This window comes from Mobula hypostoma, chromosome 24, assembly GCF_963921235.1.
Source record: "Mobula hypostoma chromosome 24, sMobHyp1.1, whole genome shotgun sequence".
NCBI lineage: Eukaryota > Metazoa > Chordata > Chondrichthyes > Myliobatiformes > Myliobatidae > Mobula > Mobula hypostoma.
This window is the reverse complement of record NC_086120.1, coordinates 38,810,384-38,831,090: the sequence shown is the minus strand read 5'-3', so window position 1 is coordinate 38,831,090 and position 20,707 is coordinate 38,810,384. Positions and strand designations below refer to the sequence as shown.

At 39.6% G+C, this 20,707-nt stretch overlaps 1 protein-coding gene across 2 annotated transcripts in view; it reads right to left on the bottom strand.

Annotated features, from left to right (window-relative positions):
- Positions 1-339: 339 nt before the first annotated feature.
- The window catches only part of fstl3 (follistatin-like 3 (secreted glycoprotein)), a 36,117-nt gene continuing 15,749 nt past the window's right edge, over positions 340-20,707 (bottom strand). Inside the window, exons 2-6 of one of the 2 annotated variants that reach the window (XM_063032105.1) lie at positions 19,404-19,438; positions 17,484-17,669; positions 9,110-9,328; positions 6,621-6,848; positions 340-4,520 (exon numbers count right to left, since the gene is read on the bottom strand). In XM_063032105.1, the coding sequence (XP_062888175.1) occupies positions 4,447-4,520; positions 6,621-6,848; positions 9,110-9,328; positions 17,484-17,616 (654 nt within the window). In that variant the 5' untranslated portion in view covers positions 17,617-17,669; positions 19,404-19,438 and the 3' untranslated portion in view covers positions 340-4,446. The remainder of the gene's footprint in view (positions 4,521-6,620; positions 6,849-9,109; positions 9,329-17,483; positions 17,670-19,403; positions 19,439-20,707) is intronic. The other variant, XM_063032104.1, reaches the window with a different exon arrangement.

The following is a 20,707-nucleotide window of genomic DNA, read 5'->3' as shown; positions in this document are numbered from 1 at the left end:
GGTACGTCTTTGGACTGTGGGAGGAAATCAGAGCACCCGGAGGAAACCCACGCATTCACAGGGAGAACGTACAAACTCCTTACAGGTAGCGGTGGTATTTGAACCCTGGTTACTGGTACTGAAAAGCATTGTGCTAACCACGATGCCACCCCAATAATCTTGAACTAAACCTCTAGCAGTATTTTATTTAGCTTAATCTGTTAGATTAGTACTCAAACTAAATTCAGATGGGTCCTTGACAGTAGACACCATGGCTTCATTCTGATAATGATTAACATGTGGAAATAAATTTTCAAACAGCAACTTTCATAAATCAATTTATTTTCTACAAAACTAGTATTACATGAGAATATCAATTCAATATAACAGCAAGCATGTAATTGAGATGCAGAAGTTTGCTATAAAATGGGGGATAAAGCATTGTGTGTTATGAGCAACAAAGACATTCATGGGATCTCCTAATGGTCATTATTTTAATTGATCAGTTCAAGAGACAAATTTCCAACCAATCCTTGTTGCTAATACCAAACAATGTAGTCTTATCCCCAAATGTGTTATTAACTATGTACATCTTTCATCTTACATGACTGATAATATATTCCAAATGAAGATAGTTGTAGGATTCAAACAGCTTAACACAGTGTGGCAAGATGCAAACTACAGTGGATTCACTTTATTGGACTTTTGGTTAATTGGGGCAGCCGCTTATTTGGGGCAAGTCTTAAAGAACAAAAATTAACCGAGAAAATAGTTGGGATTCCTTTTGTTTATTTGGGCCACCATGCCACTGAATTGGGGCAGGAGACTGTTGCTGAACAGTTTCTAACTAGCGTCAGTTGTGTCCGCTTCTGTAGACATGTTAAGAGTGAACAGTTTTTAAACAGTGTAAAATGCATGTGTGTGCTTGTGTTATGTTGACCATTTGAGTCAACAGATGCCAATTTAAAAAGCAGTGATTTTTTGATTTTTTTAAAATTTTGTATTTAGAAGTTTTCAGACCCTTACCAAATGCCATGAAAAGTTTTGACACTAGCCGAAAAAAATTACCCTAGGTGTCTGCAGGGCAATCCCTAGTGTTTGTGACCCTCGGTGTCCGCGTTGATTTTGTTCATTTACAGTCAATGTAAAGAACACGGCAGCATACACTGGGTGAATTCCTCCATTGATTACTGTTACAAACTAATGCACCTTTTTATGGTACTGTAGTAGTATTGGTAGTGTTCTAATTTGTTCTGTATTTCATTTAAGTACATAATCTGTTACTTAGTTAAATGGTAGTTTACCTACTTTATATCTTTTTAACTGCTTCCATGAAACTTTGGCCAATTGGGGCAGCCGCTTAACTGGGCCAAAATATATGTGTCCCAATTAACCGGAATCCACTGTAATTCCATTTATACAGTTGAAAATGTGATCAAAAAATAGCAAATTTTGTGAGAAATAATTATAATTACATCAGATGGTAATGACAAACATCTGATAAAAACATTTATAATAATGTATAAATAAAATGGAGTATTTCTTCGCTGCTTTTCTTACAATAAATATATGGTATTAGTATGTACAATATAAACATTGCAGGGTTGAAATTCCTCTTGCTGCTCTGAGAACATAATGAATTTTCAGGAAAGAACCTTACTGACTTTTGTAATATCTCTTCATGTGAGTCTTATCAGAGGAAACTTGAAAAAAATGTTCCTGAGTCATTAAATGATCTAAATAGGCACTTAATAGGTGTCAATAGAGCATAGTGAGGTTTTCCAAATGTGCAGTATGCAATGCGTAGCATTCCCACAGGGAAAAGGAAGACTGTGACATCCAGTCACGGGAGAAGTTCTGGAAATTATTACAGATAGTTAAAGGCTACAGTAGGGCAGCAGCTCTAGGCAGAAGAATAGAGCAAATACAAAAGACATACAATGTTATTCACAAAGACTATCCACAATAATGTACGGTATAGAAGCAGCATGGACCCTAGAACCCTTTAGAGCTCAAATCTGCTTTGTAAATGAGATCATGGCAGAAATCATCAGTTTTCTCTCTCGCTCCTCATACACTGAAGACAGTTCCTGTATTCCTTAGAATGATTGTCTTATCTTTGCCATTTGAACATGCTGTTAACACAATATTATTTGATCCAGGTGCACAAATGGTTGGAATGTGAACAGCCAGTGGAACTGTGTGCTTGCTGATGCCACACATTCGGTAAAAATGCATCAGGTTCTGGTGCTGAAATGAGGATTCAGATGAATTGATATATAAACAACTTGTTGATGACTTTATTAATTTAGTTTTGAATTGTAACCGAAGAGAATTGCATTACAGCACACTATGTGCTCTTCAGCCCATGATGTTGTGCCAACCTTTTAACCTGCTCTACGATCAATCTAAACATTCTCTCCTATATAGCTTCCATTATTCTATCAACTATCTGCCTATCCTAGAGTCTCTTAAATGTCCCTAATGTATCTGCCTCTCCCACCACCCCTGGCAGAGCATTCTACACACCTACCACTCTGTATAAAAAGCTTATCTCCGACATTTTCCTCCAATCACCTTAAAATTATGCTCACTTGTTTTAGCCATTTTTGCCCTAGGAAAAAAATCTTAATCTATGCCTATTGTTATCTTGTACACTTTAATTCCCTATTGCACTTCTTTTTGGGCCTGATTCTATGAAATGGCTCCAGTCATTGTTAACAACATTCAAAAGGTACAGGTATTTGGTTTTGTTTGCAGTATCACATTGCCATAAAAGGTTTTGGTGGCCTGCTTCTCATGCTCTCTAATCCCCTTGGGTATCCTCCCTTGCTCTTCCCAGATGAGGGAGTCACTTGCAAAGAGTGCTGTCCCAGGAGGTGCTGGAGGTAAGAGAAATGGCTTATTAAGGGGTATTTAGACAGACAAAGGATGGGTGCCAGGGTGGAGATAAGTCTCTACCAAAGGAAGTGTAAGGTGCTCTTTCCCTCTGCTATCCAGCAGGTCCCCTTGAGAAAGGTATAGCACCTGCTTAGCCCCCCCAATCAGGGCCACACGAAGCCATGTGTCCAAGTAGTGGATAGTCATATGAGTAGTTGGTGCATATCACAAGTCCCGGTGATGCAATCATGGACGCCACGCAGACAATCTTTGAGGAGTATTGATAATGACTGGGGTCACCGGTCTTGTAAAGACACTGCCCAGAAGAAGGCAATGGCAACTCACTTCTGTAGAAAATTTTGCCAAGAATAATCATGGTCAAAGATAAACTATGATCGCCCATGTTATATGACGTGGCACATAATAATGATGATAATGACTATATAGGAAAGGTGTAAAAAAGGTGTCACAGGAAGCTGCAAATGCTGCAATCTGCAGAAACACACAAAAAGCTTGAAGAACTTAGTAGCTGAAAACGTAGACTGTCCATTTCCCTCCATGGATGCTGGCTGACTCGTTGAATTTTTCCAGCATTTTGTGTGTTGCTCGCAAGGTATAAACAGATATGCTCCTTATGTAACACACACGAAATGCTGGAGGAACTCTGCAGGTCGGGCAGCATCAATGGAAATGAATAAACAGTTGATATTTCAGGCCAAAACCCTTCTTCAGGACTGAGAGTGAAGGAGGAAGACACCAGAATAAAAAGGTAGGGAGGGGAAGGAGGCTCACTGGAAGGTGATAGGTGAAGCTAGGTGTGTAGGAAAGGTAAGGGGCTGGAGAAGAAGGAATCTGATAGGAAAGGAGATGGACCATGGGAGCAAGGAAAGGAGGAGGGGATCCAGAGGGAAGTGATAGGCAAGTGAGAAGAGGTAAAAGGCCAGAGTGGTTTGAATGTATGTAGGCAAGTTGGATGGATGTGGATGGGCAAAATGCTCAGTATAGACATGATGGGCTGAAGAATCCATACTTGACCTTTTTTGCCCATCTACACCCATCCTCAATGCCTAGTGTGACATTGATGCGAATACATGTATTAGAATCGTAGATTTGTGCTGTACAAGTGGATGACTCTAACACTTCCATCCATGTCACGATAGACCAGGATCTCCCAACTGGAGTCCACAGACCCCTTGCTTATGGTATTGGTCGATGGCTCAAAACTGTTGGGAACTCCTGCTCTAGACTTTAATGTAGAGCAGTTCACTGTAATACTCTTTCTTTCCAGGTCCTGTGTGATTCTTTTGGCTCTGCTTACAGCATTATAAGAATGCAAACGTGATGTCCAACCTGAAGCTATTTTAATTACTGAGATGTTGGAATGGAAATAAAAACTCACAAGCCCTAGGTCTGTGAATGCATGCACCAACAAATCAGACACATAATCGGTGGGAAGAAGTGAATGGTTGTTTTGTTTCTGACCATGTGTTCACACTCAGGTAGCAAAGGGACTACCTTACGAACCAGAGGAATTTTTACCCAATGTCTTTTTCTTCTCTGCTAATAATATCTTCATTCGCTTATGAACTACCATCCGAGGAGTTTTGAAAACACCGTGTTTTCTTGATTGTATCCTTTCTGCTTCATTCCTTCTTCAGAGGCTGCAAACAAAAAGATAATCTTCAAACAAGAGAGACACAAGAGACTGCAGATGCAAGAAACAAAGAGCTAGAGAAACTCAGCAAGTCAGACAGCATCTGTAGAGGGAAATTCGCAGTAGAGTGGATGTAGAGAGGACGTTTCCTATAATGGAAGAGTCTAGGACCAGAGGCCAAGGCCTCAGAGTACAAGGACATCCCTTTAGAATATAGATGAGGAGTAATTTCTTTAGCCAGAGGGTGGTGAATCTGTGGAATTCATTGCCACAGATGGCTATGGAGGTCAAGTAATTGGATATACTTAAAGTGAAGGTTTATAGTTCCTGATTAGTAAGCTCATAAAAGAAATTGGGGAGAAGGCAGGAGAATGGAGTTGAGAAGGATAATAAGTCAACCATGATGGAATGGTGGAGTAGACTCAATGGGCCAAATGGCCTAATTCTGTTCCTATATCTTATGGTCAATGTTTTCATTCATGACTGAAAGACGGGAGGAAGACAGCAGGAATAAAAATGGAGGAAAGGGGTGTTGCAAGAGCTGGCAGGCGATTGGAGGATCCAGTGAGAGGGGTGATAGGCAGATGAGAGATAGGGAGAGTAGGAATGGTGCCTGAAGCTGGGAGACAATATCTGGGCATGGCAAACAGCTGAAAATAATGGAATTTGATAGTAGATGAGGGTAGAGCATGAATGAGGAGAAAGAGTTAGGAAGTGGGAAGAGTGTGCGGGTGACAGGCAGATGGAGGGGGTAGGGGAGAGCAAAGTGGGAAGGTGATGGGGGCTAGTTGGATAAGGAGGAGAGAGAAAAGAAGAACATATCATTTAAACACTGTTGCCTTCTGAATGGAAAATACTTGAACACAAAGAGATGTTGAAGTCCCAAAAACTTGGTGGTTCATGTTATGGGGGATTCTAAAGAAATCAAGTTACAAGTTTAAATTCCTTTATACTTTATACTTTATAGTCGCCAAACAGTTGGTACTAGAACGTACAATCATCACAGTGATATTCGATTCTGCGCTTCCCACTCCCTGGATTACAAATATTAAATATTAAAAATATTAAAAAATTAGTAAATATTTTAAAATTAAATTATATATCATAAATAGAAAATAGAAAAATGGAAAGTAGGTAGTGCAAAAAAAAAAAACCGAGAGGCAGGTCCGGATATTTGGAGGGTACGACCCAGATCCGGGTCGGGATCCGTTCAGCAGTCTTATCACAGTTGGAAAGAAGCTGTTCCCTAATCTTTAAAAATAATATTAGATCTTAATGGATCTGTGGTCAGTCAGTCAAGAGCTTGATAGGTTTTGATTGGTAAGGGGACTAAGAGTCATGGGGAGAAAGGCATTAATAAAATCATCATTATTGAATGACAGGATATGCTCAATGGGCTGATTGGCCTCATTCTGCTCTAAATCTTATGGTCTCATACACTTTGCATCCATTTTAAATATAAGTCAATGAATGCAAAGCACACAGATGTATAAACCAACACCTCCAGATGCAAAAAAATTTAATTTATTTTACAAAACTGGTCATATTTTCTCATGTGTTTAAGCTGAGACCATCTTCCTCAGCTCAAACATATTTGACAGCTTTACTTTCAGAGGAGGCTGAAGAGGAGGACTGTTCTACAGGTGCACCGTACGGAGCATCCCAAAATGCTGCATCACTTGGTTTGGAAACGGCAGACAAGCTGGCTCTACAACAGGTAGTCAAAACTACCCAATGCATCACTAGTACCCGCCTACCCACCATCAAGGACATACAGTATATAGAGAATGGTGCTGGAAAAAGGCCAGTAACATCAAAAAGGATGCCACCTTTCTTCATATGGACTGTTCGTTTCACTCCCATCAAGGAAGAGGCTATGTAGCATCCACACCAGGGCCACCAGACTGAAAATCAGTTACTTTCTGCAAGGAGTAAGGCTAATCCACACCTCCACCCACTAACCTACCCCACAACACCATCCCCCCTCGCCCCACCACCACTACTTTATCATTTCCCGTCAGGGTTACAGTACTTTACAAACACAAGACACAAGAAACGTACAGGAAATAACATTAAACAATCTTAACTCTTGGAATCTTTTACTTACAGTTACATCTTCCATAGTGGGCAACACCAATGGATTTTCCCAGCAAACAAGTGGCACGTCTCAGGTGGCAGACACTATGGTAGGTAACCCCGTTGTTGCCACAGAGCGCCTGCTCAGACGACAATGGTTCCGGACACGGCATCACTCTGCACATCACACAGTGCGCACTGTGAGTCTGGTCTATCACGCACATAGAGGTTCCCGGGCACAAAACCTGCGTGCAAGACTCTGGAAGACATTTGTAGCATACAGTGGTGAGCAATACAAGGAAAGTATATTCTCCATCAGTGAAGTGCAACTTGTAATGGATGCAACAGCAACTAATTGAAAATATGATCTACGTTTACTGATAGACACAAAGATTGTGTGAAAAACCAATCATACTTTAAGCGAAAGTTATTCAACTTAAGTTAAACACTTATTCTGCTGAGGCGTTGCAAGGCGCTAGTCAGGCCACCGTGTGGCCAAGTGGTTAAGGAGTTTGTCTAGTGATTTGAAGGTTGCTAGTACAAATCAGGCTGAGGCAGCATGTGTGTCCTTGAGCAAGGCACTTAGCCATAAATTGCTCTTCAATGGCACTGGTGCCAAGCTGTATGGGTCCTAATGCCCTTCCCTTGGACAACATCAGTGGCATGGAGAAGGGAGACTTGCAGCATGGGCAACTGCCAGTCTTCCATACAACCTTGCCCAGGCCTGCGCCTTGGAAACTTTCTAAGGCGCAAATCCATGGTCTCTTGGGACTAATGGATGCCTATAAATCAGGCCACCTTTGGAATATGGTGAGTAACTTTGGACCCTGTATCTAAGGAAAGACGTGTTGGCTCTGAAGGGGGTCCAAAGAGATTAATGAAAATGATTAGCTGTTTGAAAGGCCTGTTTGTGCCAGCCTAATCCCATGACTGCAGCAACATAAATCATAAGACCTCTTCTTATACTTACTACAGTACTCTTCTCATTTTGTAGCAGCTTTCTAATTAAGGTTTTACAGAATTAGGGTTTGCTCTCCACCAACTGAAACGATGATCTGCATTTATATGGCTGCTTCCACATCCCTTTCTGGATATAGCAAAGTGATTTTTCGCTAAATAAGTATTTTTGAAGTATAGTGATTTTGTAATATAAATGCACTTATGGACCCGAGTCATCCCAACCACAATCTATTCCAGCTGCTACCATCTGGGAAACTGTACCACAGCATTAAAGCCAGGACCAACAGGCTCTGGGACAGCTTCTTCCACCAGGCCATCAGACTGATTAATTCATGCTGACACAATTGTATTTCTAAGCTATATTGACTGTTCTATTATGTATCTTACTGTACATACTATTTATTACAAATTACTATAATTTGCACATTGCACATTCAGGTGGAGAAATAACAAAGATTTTTACTCCTCACATGTGTGAAGGATATAAGAAATAAAGTCAATTCAAAAATCAAATTCAAATTCATTTCTCATGCTGATTTGAGTGTATTTCTATGTTACATTGATTGTTCTATTTATTATAAATTATTATAAATTACTATGATTGTACATTGCACATTTAGATGGAGGCGTAACATGAAGATTTTTACTCCTCATGTATGTGAAGGATGTAAGAAATAAAGTCAATTCAATTCATAAAATAAAAGCACAAACCCCAAGTGTGATCTCTATTTCTGATTATATAGAATTGTATAGATAGTTAATTCCATGTGTACATTGAAGAAGCCCAGAAAACCTCAGCTGATGTATGCAGAGAGAAAGCACAATCCTTGCTTGCTCCAATCATTGTCCAAAGAATCTTTGTGATAAAGAAGAGCCATCAATAGAAACACCTAAAACTTCAACAAACTTCAGTAAATGCACAGTGGAGAGAGCATGTTGACTGGTGCATCATAGCTGTATCAAAACACCAATGCAAGAACAGGAAAAACTACAAAAAGTGGTGGATACCTTCCAGTCCATCACAGGAAAACTCCTCCCCATCGAGCACATCTACAAGGGGTGCCACCACATGAAAGAAGCATTCATCATCAAGAACCTCCACCATCAAGGCCATGCTGCTGTCTTCGGGAAGGAGGTCTTACACCACCAGCTTCAGGAATAGTCATTACCCTTCAACCATTAGACTCCTGAACCAGTGTGGATAACTTCACTCACCTCAACTCTGAATTACTTCCACAACTTACGGGTTCACTTTCAAGGACTCTGCAACTTATATCCTCAGTATTATTTATTTATTTATTGTATTTACACAGACTGTCTTCTTTTGCACATTGATTGTCAGTCTTCGTTTGTGTGCTGTCTTTCATTGATTCTATTGTATTTCACTGCTCTACTGTGCAAGAAAAAGAATCTTAGGGTAGTATATGATGACTTATATGTACTTTGATAATAAATTTACTTTGAACTTTGAAATCCCTTTGATAGTATGAAGAAATAGTGAGAAATCTAAAATGATGGGGGAAACACCTAACATGCCAGGAAAGTTGAATAAAAACTTACTTTTGCATTCTCCCTGATACTGTACTTCTAGTTCTGGCAATCCTCTGCATTTGGCCAAAAGGAGGCTGCATTCATCCTTGTAGATTTTACCGTCAGTTCCGCATACAGGTACTCTCTTTGTGACATTTGAACAGTCAGGCGCACAGATGCATGTTGGCTTATTATGTTTGTTCATTTTGCAGATCTTCCCCGGTCCACAGTCCACACCGTCACAGGTTTCTAAAGTCATAGACAAAAATAATCAATTGCAAACACTGAACTATAGAGAAGATAAAATTTCATAACTAAAGCAGAAGAACAGGGCCACTTTGCACTGCTATTATTAATTTAAGATGAAATATGTCATTGGAAAACCTTGAACTGACCCCTTTGAAAGAAATGTTGAAACACAAAATTGTACACACCCATATATTTCATCAATACTATACCCAGCAGTGCCCCATTATCCATTATAATGGGCGTGATGGATGAGGCTGACACAATCGGGACATTTAAGAAACTCTGAGTTAGGCACACATGGATGTATGAAAGATGGAGGGTTATGGGCTGCGTAGAAGGCAGGCATTGGATTGATCATAGGGGTTTATATTGGTCCTCACAACATTGTGTGACACAAGGGCCCATTCTGTGCTGTACCGTCATTGTCCTGTGTCCTATGTTCCAGAATCCCGAAGAAGGGTCTCGGCCTGAAACTTCCACTGTTTATTTATTTCCATAGATGCTGCCTGACCTGCTGGGTTCCTCCAGCATTTTGTGTCAGCTGCTTTGGATTTCTTGTGCTTATCCTATGTTTTATGCCCTATGTCCGATGCCCGTAAGTGTCTGTGTGGTGAGCCCACTCACCATTATGTAGCCACACGTACAGGAAGGAGCTCATTCAAGACCTTCTATAGAAATTGTAAATTATAACAAAACTTGTAAATTTAGGAAAAACAAACACGAGAAAATCTGCAGGTGCTGGAAATCCAAAGCAATGCACACAAAATGCTGGAGACCCAGCAGGCCAGGCAGCAGCTATGGAAAAGGGTTAGCATTCAACATTTCAGACCGAGACCCTTCTTCAGGACTTCCTTAAGGAAAAACTCCAGTAGTGTTTAGTGATTCGGATTTGATCAATGCACATTTCTTACTTTAAGCTGGTCAGTCCTGTTACTGTCAGGGTTGCAAATGTATTAAGCCTCTACTTTTAAAATGCACCAATTTAATTAGTGTATACATTGCATTTTTTATGCTGCATCGGATCCAGAGTAACAGTCATTTCGTTCTCCTTTACACTTGCGTACTGAAGAATGAAACAATTTTGCATCTTGACTCCGGAATCTTGAATAGTTGCTAAGTTATCTGTACATTTGTAGAAGGGATGGAGCTTGGCAGCATGGAACAACATTTTCCCTTGATGCTTTTAACAAGTGTGTCTCGAGACACATAAGGCCTGCTTTTGACACTCAGTATTCTTTAAATCTCAGAGTGAAACATTAAAATACACCACCAAATTAAGGCTGACACCAGGCTCAAAGACTGCTTCTATTCTACTGTTATAAGACTCCTGAATGTTCCCTGGATGGACAGTAAGGTGGGCTATTGACCTCACAATTTACCTCGTTATGATCTTGCGCCTTATTGTTTAACTACATTGCAGTTTCTCTGTAGCTGTTACACTTTGTTCTGTGGTGTTATTAATTTACCTTGTTCTGCTAAAATGCACAGTGTAATAGACCAGTATGCAAGATAAACTATTCACTGTATCAAGACAAATGTGAGAAAACAATTCCAAGTTCATAAAAAGAAAATTAAAAGTATTCACGCAAAATGAATATTCATTGAAAACGTGGTAAATTAAATTACGGTACTGAAATCTCGCAAAAATATGGTTAAATGAAATAATATCTGTGAGGCAATAGCTGATAAAAATCAGAAGGGTTTCAAATATGTTTAATTGTTTAATTTATAGGTTACTTTCCCTGAGCTCTGCTGTGTCATGATAATAGCTTCAAGTTGATAGGCTACCTTCAGTAATTACCATTAAAGAGCAGCTATCATCAAGGACTCTCACCATCCAGGCCATGGTCTCGTCTCACTGCAGCATTGGAAGGAGGTACACAAGCCTTAGGATCCACACCTCTGGGTTTAGGAATAGTTAATGCCCTTCAGCCATCGGACTCCTAAAGCAGCATGGATAATTTGCTCACCTCAACTCTGAATTAACTCCACAACCTATGGACTCATTTTCAGGGACTCTACAACTCATGTTCTCAGTATTACTTTTGTTATCGTTATCATTTTTATTTTTTTTCTCAGCTCAAGCTGGTAAATCCTGAGGTAAAGGCATAGCCAAGCACACTCATTTCTCAATCGCTAGGAATTTTTGATGTTTTATTTTATTTTCTTGAGATACAGCATGGAATGAGCCTTTCTGGGCCTTTGAGCCACAGCAATCCCCCGATTTAATCCTAGCCTAATCACGGGACAATTTACAATGACCTATTCACTTACCAGCTGGTACGTCTTTGGACTGTGGGAGGAAATCCACGCGGCCACATTGAGAATGAGTAAAATCCTTATGGCAGTGGCAGGAATTAAACCCGTGTCACCTGCATTTTAAAGCTTTGTGCTAACCACTACATTACCACGCCGCCCATTTCAGACTATTCCAGTGGTACTTAGTATTGTGGCTTACTGAAAAACTTCATACTGTAAATATTGCTGTGTAGGCCAAATTGTTCAATGCTTTTGTGTGGTGACTTTGGAATGATACCAGTTGTAGATATTACTATTGGGACAAAGTATGCCCTGTTCATGTTCCAAAGTCTATCAACTTCCTCTTTTAATTCAGCATGTTTCTGGTGTTTTTCACATATTAATTTATTTATGTTATGTGTGTTTGGAATGGCTATATATATATTAAGTAAGTTCTTCTTGCTTGTTCCTGTAATATTATATCCAGATGGTTAATATGGATGATCCCATCTATAATAATGGATCACTTGTAATATAATTTTTGGGACTTTGAGACTAAAACTGGATCAAGCTTGTATTTATAGTAAGATATGGTGTCTATTATGAGTTTGTATCTTAAAGCAAGGTTTTGGTGAATGATGTTTGTCACTTGGTTGTGCCTGTGTAAGTAATCAGATTGAGTTAAACTGCTGCAGGATCCCGCAATCTGTTGGAATGTTTCTGGTTTATCATGGCATTTTATGCATTTGTTGTCTTGAATGTGTTGGTCTTTTATTATGTATTATTGATATTTTTTGTGTTAACCGCCAGGTCCTGTAATGCTATAAGGAACCCCTCAGTTTCTGGGAAGAGGTCTCCAACTATGAGCCCGCCATTTATTTATTATAATTAATATTATTACTTATTATTTTTTATTTGGTCATTTTGTCTTCTTTTGTGCATAGTTGCCTGTTTATCTTTTTCTGAGTGTAGCTTTCATTGATTCTATTGTATTTCTCTGTTCAACTGTGAATGTCCATAAGAACCTGAATCTCAGTGACATATGTGTAGTTTGATAATAAATCTACCTTTGGCTTTGCCTTTCTTTAACTTTGACTTTGACATGAAAGCACATTATTTCAACAGTTTTATGTCAAACATTAGCCAAGTGTCTTCTGTTGTAAGTCTACAAGTGAAGTTGCAGAGTTCTGCAGTGGAACATCTTATAAGCATTCAGTGTAGGTGGGCTAAAGCAGTGGCCCATGTTCTCAACATTATTTTTTGTCAGTGAAAGAAGGGGCCTTGCGGTTTCAGCTAAGAAGCATTGAATAGGGCTTAGGGTGGATTAGCAAGGATAATATTTTGATAATAAATTTATTTGAACTTTGAATTCTACAAATTGGAACTCAAGATTTCAAGAAAAATTCTGGAGTACTATATTTTATACTTTATAGTCGCCAAACAATTGACACCAGAATGTACAATCATCACAGCGATATTTGATTCTGCGCTTCCCGCTCCCTGGATTAGAAATCAATAGTAAATATTAAAAATTTAAATTATAAATCATAAATAGAAAATAGAAAAATGGAAAATAAGGCAGTGCAGAAAAAATCGAAAGGCAGGTCCGGATATTTGGAGGGTACGGCCCAGATCTGGGTCAGGATCCGTTCAGCAGTCTTATCACAGTTGAAAAGAAGCTGTTCCCAAATCTGGCCGTACGAGTCTTCAAGCTCCTGAACCTTCTTCTATTATATTTGCCACATGGAGAAAAGGTTAAAGGGAATATTTTTTAAAAATGTCAAGTTATGAATTAGAGAAATATAATATTTTAAGTAGGGACTGAATCAATGGATACAAAATTAGTTGCTCAGGACAACTTTATTTATTTGAAGTTTGCCTTCTAATCCAAAAATGTTGGAACTTTAAAACAGCCAACAGGATTTAAAAAAGCTAATATTCAATGATGTACAAAACTGAGGCCTTTCAAGTTGATCTTTATGTAGTTAGTAAAGCAGTGAGCCACTGGCACTCATAAAGTATCAGATAATGGAAAGTAAGGAGCTTAAAGATGAGCAATTCCAAAGGCACTCTGGAAAACTTTACCAGTACTTCTGAAGGAAGACAGAAACTAAAGGCAGCCTTCTTTTTGGAAATCAAGTACATTTAGCAATCACCAACATAGGGCAAATGTACATCAGGAAAACTTTTGAGGGGATCAAATCACATTCATTCCCGTTCTGGGTCTTTATTCGTGATGCCATCTCAGGGGTACAGATTCTCTTAACATTTAGTGGAAGAGAGCTCTCATCACTTTAAATAGAGCAAAGTGAATGATAAAGTTGACTTAGCCTTCCCAAAATTTTGAGAGGTCACATGCTGAGTGGTGAGGGTGAATGTAAATGGATGATATAAGTATAACTTCCATTTTTCCAATAGTTAATGTGTAATTACATGGGCCAGGTTGCTGAGTCCTATGTCATAGCAATGGTTCTTACTTGGCGGGTGCTGTGGTAGCAAATGTGGGTGGCAGGGTAGTGTAGCAGTTAGCGTAATGCCTAACACTGCTAGCTATAAAATACACAGGGTTCAATTCTTGCCACTGTTTGCATGTGGAGTTTGCTCATTCTTCCCGTGACCACATGGGTTTACACCGGGTGTTTTGGTTTCCTCATTCCACATTCCAAAGATATACTGGTTAGGGGGTACGCTACGCTGGTGCTGGGAACTTGGTGACACCTGCAGGCTATCCTCAGAACATCTCGAATGTGCTGGTCATTGAAGCAAACAGTGCATTTCATCTCATGTTTCGATGCTTCAATGTAAATATGACAAATAAAGCTAATCTTTAATTTTATCGACTTATTAGTATCTTATTTATTTTATTCTTATTGTGTTCTTTCTTGTAAAACCTGCTTAATTTATGCTTTGCTTGTGGGGGCTTCAGGGTTCTGATGTTTCTATCATATCATTCTATGGGATTCCTTGTTTTGTTGATGTCTGCAAAGAATAAGAGTTTCAGACTGTATACTGTATACATTCTCTGATATTAAATTGAACCACCTGAACTATTTGATTTTAATTTGAATGCTGCTACGTGTGTCTGTGATGCTGCAAGTAATCTTTTCTTTACAGCTGATGTACTTGTGCATATGACAATAAGCTTAAATTTGACTTTGAAAGTAATGCAAACTGCTTAGGAATTCTACTAATTCACACTTAGCAAATCACGATCTTTATGATTTATGTAATGAACACCACATCCTATATGGGCAGCAATCAGACTAGCTGACCTTGGGAAAGGCAGATGAAGGAAGGGATCAGTGGGTCAGGCAGAATCTGTGACAAGAGAAACAGAGCCAATACTTTAACCCAAACATTAACCCTGTTTCCCCTTCCACAGATGCTGCCTGACATGCTAAGTGAGTCCAGTATTTTCTGTTCTTTTGTTCTAGATTCCCAGCATTTGTAGTTTATTTTTATATTTTCATTTTCTGAGGTAAGTGTACTGCTTATTGGGGGTTTCTCTAAAAATGTAGTTTGCATTGAGATACTGTATAACTTCCTAACCCTAGATGATTATTATTTATTAAGCATTATGTTTAATTTGTAAAAAAATGCAGGCAAATTCTCTAGAGCAAAAGATTCTCAAGTGGCTTTATAATTCTGCCGTTTCCGTTTATTTCTCCCAAGGGATGGAACTTTCGATAAGATCTCCGCCACTGCAATATTTTACAATAATAATGCCGAAGGCTCTTAAAATTCTGAAGTACAAGCATGGATTTTTTTTTGTGTTACCAGCTTTGTGGTCTTTTATTTCTTTCTAAATTTGGAGGGATATGGGCCAAATACGACCAAATGGGACCAGCTGAGATGGTCCAGCATGGAGAAGCTGGGGTGAAGGGCCTGTTTCCGTACTGTAATGCTCTATGATTCTAACATTATGTGAGCAGAGTACACAGGTTTAAGTCATCAGAGATGCAGCCTACATCAAGCAATGTGATATGTAGTTCTGGTCAAATAGTATATAGTCCTAATATTTATTCAGCTTCATTGCTTTTTTAAGAAAGACAATTAATTTAAGTAGTAAATATTGCAATAGCACTTCTGATGATAAACCCATTGAACAAATAAGGCATTGGCACGCGACACTACAAAAACAACTAGTAGGTATACACGGCAGCAGTCTTAAAGTGATAAAATGGTAAATCGTTAACAGTTGCCAAGATCAACAAAGTTCCGGTAAAGTTGTTAGGATGCGTTATATCTCAAGAAGCAAAGCCAGACTTCCTGGGGAATAAAACTAATGCAGCGATTAGTGGGATAAAAAGGGATTTATCAAGATTTCTAAGAATTCTGGGCCTTGAATCAAATTTCACTGATGAAACAATGTCACCCATGTAATCTGTGGAATGAGTCCAAGGGAGTACTTTAATGACAAGTTGACAAAATAGGCGATCAGTACATCAGAGGAGAAGAAAAAATAGATAAAAGGAGGTGATTTATCATTCCAAAGTGTAATATATAACTCTGATTTAAAACAAATATATGCGAACTGCTGCTCCCCAATCTTCGTCAGCATTTCCATTTCTCCTCAAATATACCTTGGAGCCGGTGAAGTCAATTTATAATGGATTGTACGTTGGTAACATTGTAAACTTGTTTTATATTGAGGCCCTTCTCAAAACCATAAGACAGTAAGACGCAGGAGCAGTATGAGATCACTCAGGTCATCGAGAATGCACGGCCATTCAATGAAGGCTGACGTATTTTTCCTCTCAACCTGATTCTCCCACCTGTTTGTAACTCAAATGTATTTCAGTATTTGCTTTGCTGCTCTAGATCAGGGGTTCCCATTCTACTTTATGCCATGGACCAATACTATTGAGGACGGGGACCGTGCACCTCAGGTTGGGAACCACCGCCTTAGATGAAGATTCCGGTCAAAATTTGGGACTACATTCCACAATCTCTTCTATGACTTACGTTGCTTGGAGAAAAACCTTCTTTAAAATTAAGATCAGTAGGAGAATAAGTTAACATTTTCCAGACGGAAGGTGCAGGGTATGTGGAATAAGCTGCCAGAGAAATCTGTAGAAGTGGGTACAATTACAATGTTGAAAAGACATTTGAATGGGTACTTGGAGGGACAAAGTTTACAGGGATATAGGCCAAATGCAGGCAGAAGGACTAGCTCAGGTAGATACCTTGGTCTGCATGAAGGGGCTGTTTCTGAGGTGCACAACCCTATAGACTCATTTTTACTTAAGACACATTGGTGCAGATATTTTACCAATTCCTACTGCTTGAGATAGAGGATCTTTGAAAATTCCCTACTACCTTTCCTTCCTTACAAACCCACCCTCGCCCCCTCCCCCATCCATGTACTTATCTAAGTTTCTCCTAAATGTTGAAATTGAACCTGCATCCACCATCTCCACTGGCAGCTCGTTCCACACTCTCACCACCCTCTGAGTGAAGATGTCACCCCTCATGCACCCCTTAAACATTTCACATTTCACACACCTCAGTGGAAAAAGACTGCTTGCATTTATATCCCTCATAATTTTGCCTATCTCTATCAAATCTCCTGTCTTGAGGCAAACACTTAATGAGAATGACCTCATTATAATACTACTTTCTGGACTAAGATCGATTGTAATATACTGTGGCAAATTTCTGAAAATGATCTCATCTACAGGCCAGCTCACAATGAGTTGGGACCCTCACTATAAAATACCATGAGCTAGAAGGGTTAGCCAGAATTAGTGATGTATCTCCATGGCAAGTCTAACCCAAGTTAACTTGGAATCATGGGACAAATCTTTTAAGGCTTGGCAAACGCATACGTTAGATTTTCACACCAATCCATTTCTAAATATTGCACATCCATATGCTTTTAGAGCTGTCCCTAGTCTTTCACAGTTACTCTACTTACTGTGACATGGGTAGCAATTCACTCCACCAAGAATTATAAGTTTTAAGATATCACTTTCTGGTATGTCCTGATTTGTCCATGCAGCCTGGGCACTTCCACTAGTGCAACATTCCTCTCGATCAACCCGAGTCATGGACAAAGCTTGGCATTTTCCATTTCTTCCTTGCTGCAGCCAACATACCCCAGCTGAAGAGACATGATGCAGAGAACAAAAATTAGTTATTTGTAAATAACTGCTGTCAAAACAGTTCTGAACCACACAATTACATTGTAATACAACAATCTAACGTACAACAAAGCTTCATTATCTACAGTATCGATCTACAGAACTTCAACACCTATATACTTAGGAGCCCAAACACAAAATAATCTGCAGATGCTGGGGTCAAAGCAACACTCACAACACGCTGGAGGAACTCAGCAGGTCGGGCAGCATCCGTGGAAAAGATCGGTCGACGTTTCAGGCCAGAACCCTGACGAAGGATTCCGGCCCGAAACGTCGACCGATCTTTTCCACAGATGCTGCCCGACTTGCTGAGTTCCTCCAGCATGTTGTGAGTGTTACTTAGGAGCCCCATTGGTTCAGCATCTAGCTGGTCTGGTGATGTTGAAAACAATCTTCGTGTGTACTTTTATCTATTAAACTATATTGGATAATAATTTCTGCAAGAATAATTCCAAAAAATTTTAGAATTTTCTTCTCATGAAAAATCACATTTTCTCAATTACTTACTTATAAAAGGCTTACACTATATAAGTTGGAATTTGCAAAACAGGGCTGTTAACTCCTGAACTATAATTTGTTGTAAAGAGAGTTGAAATATCTTTACACTAAGATTGAAAATGGAAGTTGAAAAACATACTAATGGAATGGAAGCAAATGTCTGTGTTCAGATATCATTGAACTCAAGGTAGCTCTCGAGAATTACATCAGACATGGTTCCTTTGGCCCACCAAGTCTACATCAACCATCATGTAACTACCGATACCACTTGGACTGTAACTTGGTACATCTTGGTGTTGTAACCACTGTTTTATTAATAATATATTTTATAAGGTTTGCACTTTTTAAGAAACATGTATTTTTTTTACAGTATTTGTTAGTTCATCCCCACTTTTTGGCAGAAAGCGTTATAGCAGTTATAATAACAGTTTATTACCTTTTTTATTTTTCATTGACTAAGTATTAGCACATTACACACACAATGCAATTGTTTTAATTATGTAACCAATTAATTAGTTTATCTTTATTTAAGGAATCTTCCTTATCTTATCTATAAACAGAATGGATTTTTCAGAGTTGCCTTTATTATTTTGTCTTCACATTCTTTACCATTCATTCACCTCTTAGCATCTTTTCTCAGCTCTCTATTTAGTTTGCTTAGTATTTATGTGTTTGTTTGTACTCTAAACTAAACGATAGCTGGCATTAAGGCTGATTGTCATTCCTGTCTCCCAGAAGAACCCGAAGGATCAGAAAGTAAACAGAGATACAACATTGATAATCCACAGCAGACATAGATCCTTTGGCCGGCTATGTCCATATCAACCATCAGGTACCTACCTACACCACATGGTCTGTAACCTCCTACATCTTGGTAATTCAGGTACTTATCCGGCTATTTCTTAAGTGTAATGAGAGTACCTGCCTCCTCTGGGCTCTTGCGTAGCATTTTCCAGATCAGGTGAAAAAAGTTCATCCTCATATTTCCCCTAAATCGCTTACCTTACACCTATGCTCTCTAGTATTAGATAGCTCTATGGAGTATAGCTTCCTTCTATCTACACTGTCTACGCTCTTCAAAATATTTTATAATTTTATCAGGGCCTTCCTCCACTCCAAAGAGTACAAACCCACCCTGTCCAGTCTCCCCTCATATTGAAACTGTCTGTCCCAGGCAATGTGCTGGTGAATCTTACCTGTTCCTTCTTGAGTGTGATCTGATACATTCTTCCTATAGAGTAGACAAACATAATTCTGTTCAACCCTTCAGTCCTTATGAGTTTTGAACATACAGTACTGATCAAAAGACTTAGGCAAATATATATAGCTATGGTGTCTAAGACTTTTATATAGTACTATATTTGTCAACATGGGACAGAGAGTGGGTTTGCAAATCTGGTGGGAGCAAAGGATATTGAGAATAGCAAGGGTGGAGCACCACGCGAAGGGTGGAGGATATGTGGCAGAGGAGTGCCAGGGATGGGGGTTGGCACAGGTGCAGACACACCCAGCCCTGAAACACCAGCCAAGCTCATTTGATTCCAAACAATTGGTTTATTGATCATTACAGAATGCCTCGCTGTTATTTTCTACTCTCTGTCCTCTCCCTTCCCCCTTTCCCAACCATGATTCCCTTCTCCCTGCCTCCTTCCCACTCTCAATCCACAATGGAGACCTATGTCACAGTCAAGTCTATCATCACTCAAATATGTCATGAAATTTGCTTTTTGCAGCAGCAACAGCAGTACAGTGTAATACATAAAATTACTGCAGTACTGTGCATCCTGGCCATATGTAATTTCCCAAGACTTTTGCACAGTACTGTAGATCAGTCAGTCAGTGGGGTTGGTGGCTATGCACCTCCATCTTCTTCAATCTTGCGACAGTACCGAGTACAGCCTCTCCTCCAGTTTGTTCTTGCTGGCCGCCTTGGCACCACCCACCACCGAACTTGAGCCCGAGGCCGTGTCAGCCTCCAGCCGCGGCCGTTTCTTCGAGCTCGGCCCTGCCTTAGGCGGAGGCCCTGGGCAGTCCAGGCACGTGGTGCAGCGCCCAAGTTCATCATATCTCTTCTAACTAGGTGCATGACATACGATGCGTAGATATGTGGTGAGGCTTTAATCTCTTCCACGAAAGATGGCCGTTGGCTCACAAGGAGCTCATCCGCCCTTTGTCAGGTCTTGTTTTTTCTAGTCTTGCTGGGTGTCCTACTAGTACTGTAGATACCATGATGAATTGTCATATAATTCCTGATTGGGTATATATAATAACTAGCTTTCAATTTCTACAGCTTAATTATGACTTGATTTTAGATCTATTGAGAGATATAGCATGGAAACGGGCCCTATTAGCCCAATGAACCTGAACCGCCCAATTACACCCACGTGACCAATTAACTACAAACCAGTGCATGTTCATAATGTGAGAAGAAATTGGAGCATCTGGGGGAAACCCGTGCGATCACAGGGCGAATGTACAAACTCCTTCTGGACAACAGCAG